This window comes from Melanostigma gelatinosum (genome assembly GCF_949748355.1).
Source record: "Melanostigma gelatinosum genome assembly, chromosome: 7".
Taxonomy (NCBI): Eukaryota; Metazoa; Chordata; class Actinopteri; order Perciformes; family Zoarcidae; genus Melanostigma; species Melanostigma gelatinosum.
This window is the reverse complement of record NC_136640.1, coordinates 18,135,192-18,143,707: the sequence shown is the minus strand read 5'-3', so window position 1 is coordinate 18,143,707 and position 8,516 is coordinate 18,135,192. Positions and strand designations below refer to the sequence as shown.

Sequence of the window (8,516 nt, the reverse complement as noted above, 5' to 3'; positions counted from 1 at the left end):
ACCGTGTCACCCCCACACACGTCTCCGTGTTTTCACTCCACCCCAGCAGATGGCGCGAGAGAGGAGGACAAACACAGTGAAACATCCGCCCACAAAGCAGCACGCCTTCTGCACGGGTACAGTCCCATTCCATAACATCTGCAGAACATTCAACATTTCCCTGCAGCGTGCTCGTCAGTCTGTCAGTGGAGCGATGACCCGCATTACACTCATGTTTTCTGGAAGACATCGCATACAAGTGGGTGCGGCTTTGACCGCCTGCAGATGTTTCCACACTGAACCAGTAAGAAGTTCACATTCATCGAGGCAGTGACCTGCATTCACACTGACTTTGCGGGGGACTCCTCACCTTGCAGGTCGGACGTGAATCCAGCGGACTTCCGACAGTTCATCACAGCGAGTATGTGTGCGACCTGCCACCCAACCACAGGTGTCCCATGGGCGAGGTCCCCCGGGTTCTGCACCATTTAATCAAAGATCAAGTCATTACAGAGAAACAGGTGAGCGACTCATTCAAGTCCTGATTCTAAATCGTGTTATTTAAGTGCTGAAATGTCACCAAATACAATTAATTAGTCAGCTGATATTAAAATAAACACATTTAAAGACGTTACCCTGGGTGCTTGTACAATTTTTTTAACAGCAATAAAAAAAATACACCAATGGATTGATGAGTAAAAATCATTGTTTCCATTGACATTTCTTATTTTCTCACATTTTCCCACCAATGCCAATGTCCTTCTTCGCAGTAGGTGTGGGTCCCTGCAATTGCCTCTAAAGATCTCCTCAGCTGTGTGCACACTGAGGAATACCTCAACAACTTCATGAGTGGGAAAACAAATGAGCAAGAACAGGAGGACAGGTTTCCACTGGAGTGAAGGTGTAGTGAGACGCTGTCGATATGAAACAGGTGAGAAGAACACCTCTCGGGCGGTCTAGCAGCTGAATGGCCCCGGAAAGGTCACACATGACATGTCACCTTCTCTGCTGTCGCCAGGTGGGACTGTGCTAGCTGCTGAAGTAGCTCTGCAGAGGGGTCTGGCCTGCAGCACAGCAGGAGGAACCCATCATGCGTTTCCAAGCTACGGTTCAGGGTTTTGTCTCCTCAATGACTTGGCAGTTGCAGTCCAAATACCTGATGGGCAGCTCCTCGCCCAGAAGGAAGGTTCTGATTGTGGACCTAGATGTGCATCAGGTAGCGTTAACGTGTCTGCTGCTTTCAATGTCCTGCCGATATGTCATTCATCGCTCCGACGAGCAGCTCAGCGTTACGCCGGCGGTCAACCTTTCATCTCTTGCATCCAACAGGGCGACGGCACTGCTTTCATTTTGAAAGACGAGCCGTGCGTGTTTACATTTTCTGTGCATTGTGGGAAAAACTTCCCCCTCCGTAAACAACAGAGTGACCTAGATGTCAGCGTGGAGGATGGGCTGGGAGACGAGGAGTACCTCTCCACAGGCAAGTTCACACAGGCCATAATAATCATAATACTCCTCATTATAACGTGTTGAAAGTTAAGATCCAGATAGTGTTGCTGTGTTCTAAGTTGACATTTGTTTCTTTTTTCTCTTGGCTGCTTTAAAAAGAGGCTTAAAATGGACACGCGAAATGAAATGCTGAATGAAGAGAGTGTTTCCATGAACTTACTTACATGTCTGATGTTCCCTCCAGTGGAGGCCCACCTCCCCCGGCTGCTGGAGACCTTCCGTCCAGACCTGGTCCTGTACGACGCAGGCGTCGACCCTCATGGGGAGGATGAACTCGGGCGGCTCCGTCTGACCGACCAAGGTGACCGATAAGCTTTGACACCCGAGTGTCTCCACCTACAAGTCATTTCTAGACTCGTTTGAATGACCGTGCGTGTCCCCCAGGGCTGTATCAGAGAGATCTGTACGTGATGAAGACCGTGGTGAGCAGAGGCGTTCCTCTCGCTGCCGTTATCGGAGGATACTCGAGAGACATCGACAAACTGGCCGTCAGACACTCCGTCGTTCACAGAATAGCAACTCGGGTACGGTACACGGGGGAAAAACCAGATGTTGGATGAGGCTTTTACATACAAGTGTTTACTTTAACCGTCCACAACATGTCAACGGTTTCAGGGAACGATTTTGCATTAATGCTCTTCATATTTCAGGTGTGGAGGGAGTGTGGAATGTGAAACCTTTATGCCCTAAATCAAGGAGCCTCAGAGCCAAACCGGTACTTGATCTTCAGGAGCCAATATTTATATATCGGAAGTAAAAAAGCTGGTAATTCTACATTCTATGAATCAATACTTGTTTTATATACTGTATATCTATTCTGTACATGCAGCACGATTCATTCATAACTGATTCTACCGTCTGCTCGGAGTATCTGAGCTCTACTCAGGGTTATTTTAATATGGGAATGGTCACGCAAGTGACTATCACAGTGTGTGGTATGTTTTGTCTGAAGAGTGATTTAACATGCGGTTTACCTCATCAAGATACTGCATCAGTACTTCTGTAGTAGCAACTGTCTGTGTAACTATTAAACTAATAAACACAAATTGAGAATCCTCAGAGTTATTACAGGTATCATTCATGACAGTAAATGCAGCACAACACCACTCATGAACAAAAATATTTATTAAGGCAAACCAAATTGAAAGGTATTTACATCAGGTCACATGAGACATGAGTACCAGTGTCACTTCAGAACAAACAGCTGGTCGACGCACACGACCGATCAGGATCTGCACCGTCCTTGGCACGTAGGTTTCAGATTCGACCGTGTTTTCATGTCATTCACATCAACGACATCAAGCAGCGACGTGTTTGTGCTACAGTGCAATGTTTATTCACAGTATATGAGGCAGTGTATTTGTACTTCACCACAAGACTACACAACTACTACAAACATCAAGCACACACACACACACACACACTGGCAGCACGTTCTTAGAAACGCTTGGAGAATAAAATGCAGACGCACAAATGCTTTGGAAGATAATCAGCTCTTCTTATGATAGTGTTATGAGATATTACACAAGAGCAGCTTTAAGGAGTCCCACCAAACAGTCCATAACAGACACTTTAGCTCATATTCAAGTCACGGAACATGTAAAACAATGAATTACCGGGAAGTAAGAATTTTACACTGTAATCAAACGCATTAAAACATTTAAGAGCAGGTGGAACTGTGTTCCCACAAATTCCCTCTTTGGCTAATATTAAAAGTCCAAAGAGAGAAACAGTGCTTTTCTTAAAATCTCTGGTGCAGAAATGCTCTTTTTAAAAGAGTTCAAATCATGAGCGGCGCTGCAGCTCGCTCTGGTAATTAAAACTAATTCCTGAAACTAAAAGAGAACACACACTGGACATGTGGTTTCATGTAGCGACATAGAATAAATACTTAAAACATGTGGTATAGTGTACAGTGACGGCCATTGTTGAACACCTCCTACCTCTACTGCTGCTGCAAAACCATGACACCATCTAAAGTGATATTTAATGCGAGATATGAAAAGGTCTGTCACACAGCTGGCTCTAGTACTACCAGAAACTATTAAGTAGAGAATTGCAGCAAAGGAGTCGTTTAGTGTACTTTCAACAATGGCTACATCTGCAGATTCACTTTTCAGTCACAAGAATGGCGTAATCATCAAACGTGTGATTCAGTGCTAAAACTTGAGGCAGAGTTGATGCGAGAAAATAAAAAACAAGTTAAAATCATATGTTCCATAACCGAACCTTCTCTGCCACCACACACCAGTTGGCGTGATCAAAGTAGGCGTGTTTGACATGAAGCTCTTCGACATGGTTCTCTATCAGCTCTGCGAGTTCTCCCTCCCTGAAGACGTGATAGTACCTCAAGCAGGAGCCCTCCACCTGCCCCTCGCTCCCCTGAGGACTCCTTGTGCTTTCCGGCTGCTCTGTTCCCTGCGGCCCTCCTCCTCTTTCATCTCCAGACTGCTTCAGGTGCTCCTTCTGGAAAGGGACCAGATCCGGCAGGGCCAGAGAGCCACACTCCCGGGCTAAAGATACCGAGACACTCTGGTTCTGTTTGCCGTCGTTGTTGTTGTTGTTGTTGCCTCCAGGATCATTTTGTCCCTTGTGCAGGTCTGTGACGGAGTCAAAGACGTCCTCCTCTGATCCGATCACAGGCGACGGGTAAAAGAAGCTGGAGACCCGTTTGATGAGGCCTCGCCCTCTCCCGCGCCGGCTGGCCTTGTTCCCCTCGTTTTCTCCCGCGGGTGAAGATAAAGTGCTCAGGTCTCTGGAGGACGACCGGGAGATGGCTAGGCTTCCAAAGTCAAACACAGAATCCAGGGACCTGGAGAAGAACCACAGTCTCTGTGTGCTCTGCTGGGGCGTGGCGCTGGCCAGATCTTCCCCGTCCGCCACGGAGGATGTGCTTCTAACCTTCCTGTGCTTGTCAGTGTTGTCTGTGGCTTCACTCACACTCTGAGCGGTGGCCCTCCTTCTGGGTTTGGCATGCTCCCTGGTGAAATCGGAGGGCGAGTGAGGGTTGGGGTTCCAGGGAACGAAGATGTCCTGTTTCTCAAACTTCCGACGCTTCTGCTCCATAGCCCACACGTAGATCATGATGCGTCCACCCACTCGCAGGGTGCGAGCCATCTCCTTTATTGCTCGAACACGACGTTCTTTGGTGGACAAATGATGGATGACTGTGAAAAATGGGAAAAGCACTCATTTGTCAGAATTAAGTCGGCTGATGAGTCGGCATTTAATTCATTATGAAGTCACATTCGGCACATTGCAGTCAACAAAACACATTCTGCACACTGTGCGTGGCGCACAACACAAATTAATAATGTGGGCGTCTGCTGACGTCTTTGCTCCTAATTGCACTCTTTTGTTGGACGACACAATAATTATCTCACACCGTCGGCTAGGCAACAGAAGCCTGTGGTACACTGATGTTTATCATCGTTGTGAGTTCATTGAATTTGAGGCAAATGGCAGCTACAGCAGTGTCACCTCATGCATATGAAGGGAGCGATTCGTTACCGAATGGAAGGAATCAACAACATCAAAACCTCCTTTCAACTGTGTGTGTGTGTGTGTGTGTGTGTGTGTGTGTGTGTGTGTGTGTTTGTCCATTACCTGCGATGGAGAGCATAGCGTCGAAGCAGCCGTCTCTGTAAGGCAAATGCAGCCCGTCGCACATCTGGACCTCGTGTCCTTGGCTCCAGGCAAAGTCCACCAAGGGGTGACAAACATCACACCCCAGCTTGAACACCTCCTTGTTGATGTGGAGATACTTGCCATTGCCACAACCTGCCAATAACACGACAGTCAGCTGCAACAAATGACTTTGTGTTTCCATAAAAATAAAGCACACAAACAATGTTTTAACGATCAAGTGTCGCGGGATGGCCAAGATCACATCACTGCTGGAGGGGACACCCACCAATGTCAGCCACGATGCTCCCCGGCTGCAGGTCCAGCAGGAACTGTCGGACCTTCGGCCAGGCTTTATAGCGGCTGTCGTTGAAATATGGAGCAATCTTGTCGTAGACACTGTGCACATGGTCCCTCTCGAGCCGACTGGCAGCCTCCTCCATCATGCCCGTCCAGGCTGCCTCACGCAGCGGCCTCACAGTATCATGCCTGCAGGGACAAAACACATCTAACTGCTCGTCTCCAAACCAATCATCCATCAAACGTTCACTCGATTCCTATAGGAGAGTAAAATATAGCAGTGTGGACCCCCTGGAGAGAACAGCACAGAGGAAACCTTAATCAGGAGAGACGCACTCAAACGAGCAGTGGCCGTAATTCAACACTAAACCCTCTGCTTTGTACTTTAAGTACGCGCTGCGGTCATCATCGGTCACTCTTCCACATCCAGCCCGCAGTCCTCCTGAAGGACAGACTGATCTTTAGCACGATGAGTACAAAGTCGTGTTTAATTTCTCATCAATCGTCTACAACTGCGGGGGCATCATAAATGAACTAACAAGGGAACAGCGCAATCAGCAGGTCCATGTCGACAGCAGCCGTGTCGAATAGTTGTTGCCGTAATACAGAAACAAAAGGTCAACTCGTAGAACATCAATTATTTTTCCATCATCTGACAGCATTGCATAACTGAGTATAAAATTCTCAGGTTTTAAAATTATGTTCATGAGGATTTTACTGTTAAACCTTCAGAGATGCATCACAGAATTTCAGAAGTGATTTGAGGGATCATGGAATTGTGATGTTTGTATTATGTCTGGTTTTCCCACTGCAGTCTCCTCAGTTTATTAGGACGCGGCCCACAGCTCCTGCAGCGCTGCTGCGGCTCCCTCGAGCACAATATTCCACAAAGACTTTTTCCGATGTTATTATCTAAACTTTAAGAATATCATTGTTGTTTTCGGAAAAAAAGAGATCTCAACATGCAGGCTTCTCATTTACACAAACAATTTTCAGAGCTTTTTACCGAAAACTTCACCACATGCTTTGCAGCATGGCATTAGTCGGTTCAGATGGGTCACATTGACGTGTGACTCGTCAAACCTCACAGTGATTTGTTTCCTTTTCACAAATGTTGAATCACTAAGACTATTTCAAAATGTGGGCTGCTAGAAATAGCTTGCTTTCTTTATCTTTTGTCGACTGCAATCGACAACTTAGCTCCTGAAGAAGTTCATTAAGTCTGCAATTACTGAGGTAAATAGCCTTTTATATGTGGTTGTAGCTAAAAAGTTGTATTTCTAACAATTGAATAAGACCAGAGGAGAAGTAAGCCCTCTGTCTTCGTCTACATTCAACATCCGATTGGTACAAACACTGATATTAAGCAACACATCATCACTAAATCACAGTGCAAAATCAATGCACAAACAACATGGGTGCATTTGCTGCTTCCTGAGGCTGGAGATGTTCTGCTCTATGTGATATACAGATCATTTGTCATTTTGAGTCACATGTGATGGATGGAAGTTGTCAATGCCCACCCACACCAGCATGCACCGTATATCACTGCCATCATACAGCGGCCAGCCTGTGCTACATGAAAATAATATGTCTCTCTATAAACAGCCAGACCCGCACCCTCACAGTGCATTACCAGGCTTGATTGCGTAAGCCTCCGTTGGTAAATACAGTGTGTGCAGCATCCCCCTTTCCTCCACTCAGAACTATTTCTGGACCACCATCATCTGCATCCTCCCAGCCAAGTGGAAGGAAAACATTTCTTATGCAACGTTGGAAACCTGCCCCCCCCCCCTGTCTGCTCAGTGAAATGTGACAGTCCTCGGCTGACATTATGTAACTGGCAGCTGGGGAGGCTCAGAGCACTGCCTCTGACTGACAATGGGAACTCAAATTAAATCAAGGGGACAGAGGTAACGTCTGACACACAGATGTGTCCGAGGTAGAGGACATTCACTGGATGGAGATCAAATCAGCCAATACTTTTAGCCTTTGCTTTTTTTTTTAAATTTAGCATCCCTGATGAATCTCCACAAATAAGAAAATACATATAAATATATTTTTGTCACAACACATACAGCTCACAATATGAGCAGCGGGCTATAGCCTTTAAAGTTGCACAGTTCTGCACACGTCTAACTTTATAGACAGAATGACCTCAGCAGTACTTTGTACTTAGTGGTGTTATTATGAGCAGACAGGGCTGCACAGTCATGCTGCCAGCTGACACTAACCGCTGCAGGAGGAGGAACCACAGAGAACAGGTTTACCCATCAAGTGTGCCAGCAGTTAATGACTCAACATGTGGGGAGAGGTAGTCTGCTAAACTTAGACTCCCTTCACTGCTGGACGCACATATTGTTCTCTCACTGCAAAGTATAACATGCAGAACATATTGAGTTACGGTATTCTATAGAGAGCACAGTCATTGGCCAGATAAAGTGCAACTTCATTAAATCGAAATCTGTTTTTTTGTTTTATGTCAATTGTATAAGGTATTCCAAATTATAGCCAAATGTATTTAAATTTAAGAATGGATATCAGACTAGCGTACTACTTTATGTCCCATCAAAGTTGTTTAAATGACTTGATTCAAATCTAGGTTAAAAAAACATATACATATAACCAAGGTCAGATTTGAAGCATAACCAACCAAAATGCAACTCCCATCCTGCAATGAATGCAACAATGGTGTATATATTTGCACATCCTCTGCTGCATCCTTCTGATCCACCAAGAATGCAAAGCCTCTTACCGTACAACGTGTAGCCTGAACCGCCGCGCAAGTGCCCGCCTCTAAGCACGAGTCGCTGGAGGTAAAAGCCCCTCTCTGATCTAAATGATCGATCTGCCATGAGGATCAGAGGCACGCGCTCGACGCGGCGGCACCGAGCACATTATCAACGACATCGTGCGGACGCATAACGTGAGCGGAGTGAGGTCCCTGCCGTGTGTGGAGCCGCCAGCAGCGTACCGCCCCCCCCCCCCGCGGACGCTATCAAATCCATAACATGTTGAGCCCCACACCTGTCAAGGTAGAAAGCGATGAAAGGAAAACTTCCGATGATGATATTTCAAAATTAAAGCCTCATTGGCGAGAGAGT

General features: G+C 46.3%; 2 protein-coding genes across 2 annotated transcripts; one reads left to right on the top strand and one right to left on the bottom strand.

Moving 5' to 3' along the window:
• Positions 1–332: 332 nt before the first annotated feature.
• Positions 333–2,385, top strand: hdac12 (histone deacetylase 12; the record flags this gene model as incomplete). The annotated part of the gene is given in 9 exon segments (XM_079272291.1): positions 333–500; positions 753–850; positions 852–910; positions 998–1,125; positions 1,127–1,195; positions 1,309–1,459; positions 1,673–1,789; positions 1,873–2,012; positions 2,139–2,385. Coding segments are annotated over 9 exon segments (954 nt in total), but the record flags the coding sequence as incomplete, so codon positions are not given.
• Positions 2,386–2,761: 376 nt separating this feature from the next.
• On the bottom strand, positions 2,762–8,233 carry trmt9b (tRNA methyltransferase 9B). The gene is made up of 4 exons (XM_079271482.1): positions 8,168–8,233; positions 5,402–5,601; positions 5,095–5,268; positions 2,762–4,655 (listed from the first exon to the last, which is right to left on the bottom strand). Exons 2-4 carry the CDS (start codon positions 5,556–5,558, stop codon positions 3,697–3,699), a joined length of 1,290 nt encoding a protein of 429 aa, XP_079127608.1. The 5' UTR covers positions 5,559–5,601; positions 8,168–8,233; the 3' UTR covers positions 2,762–3,696.
• Between the last annotated feature and the right edge of the window lie 283 nt (positions 8,234–8,516).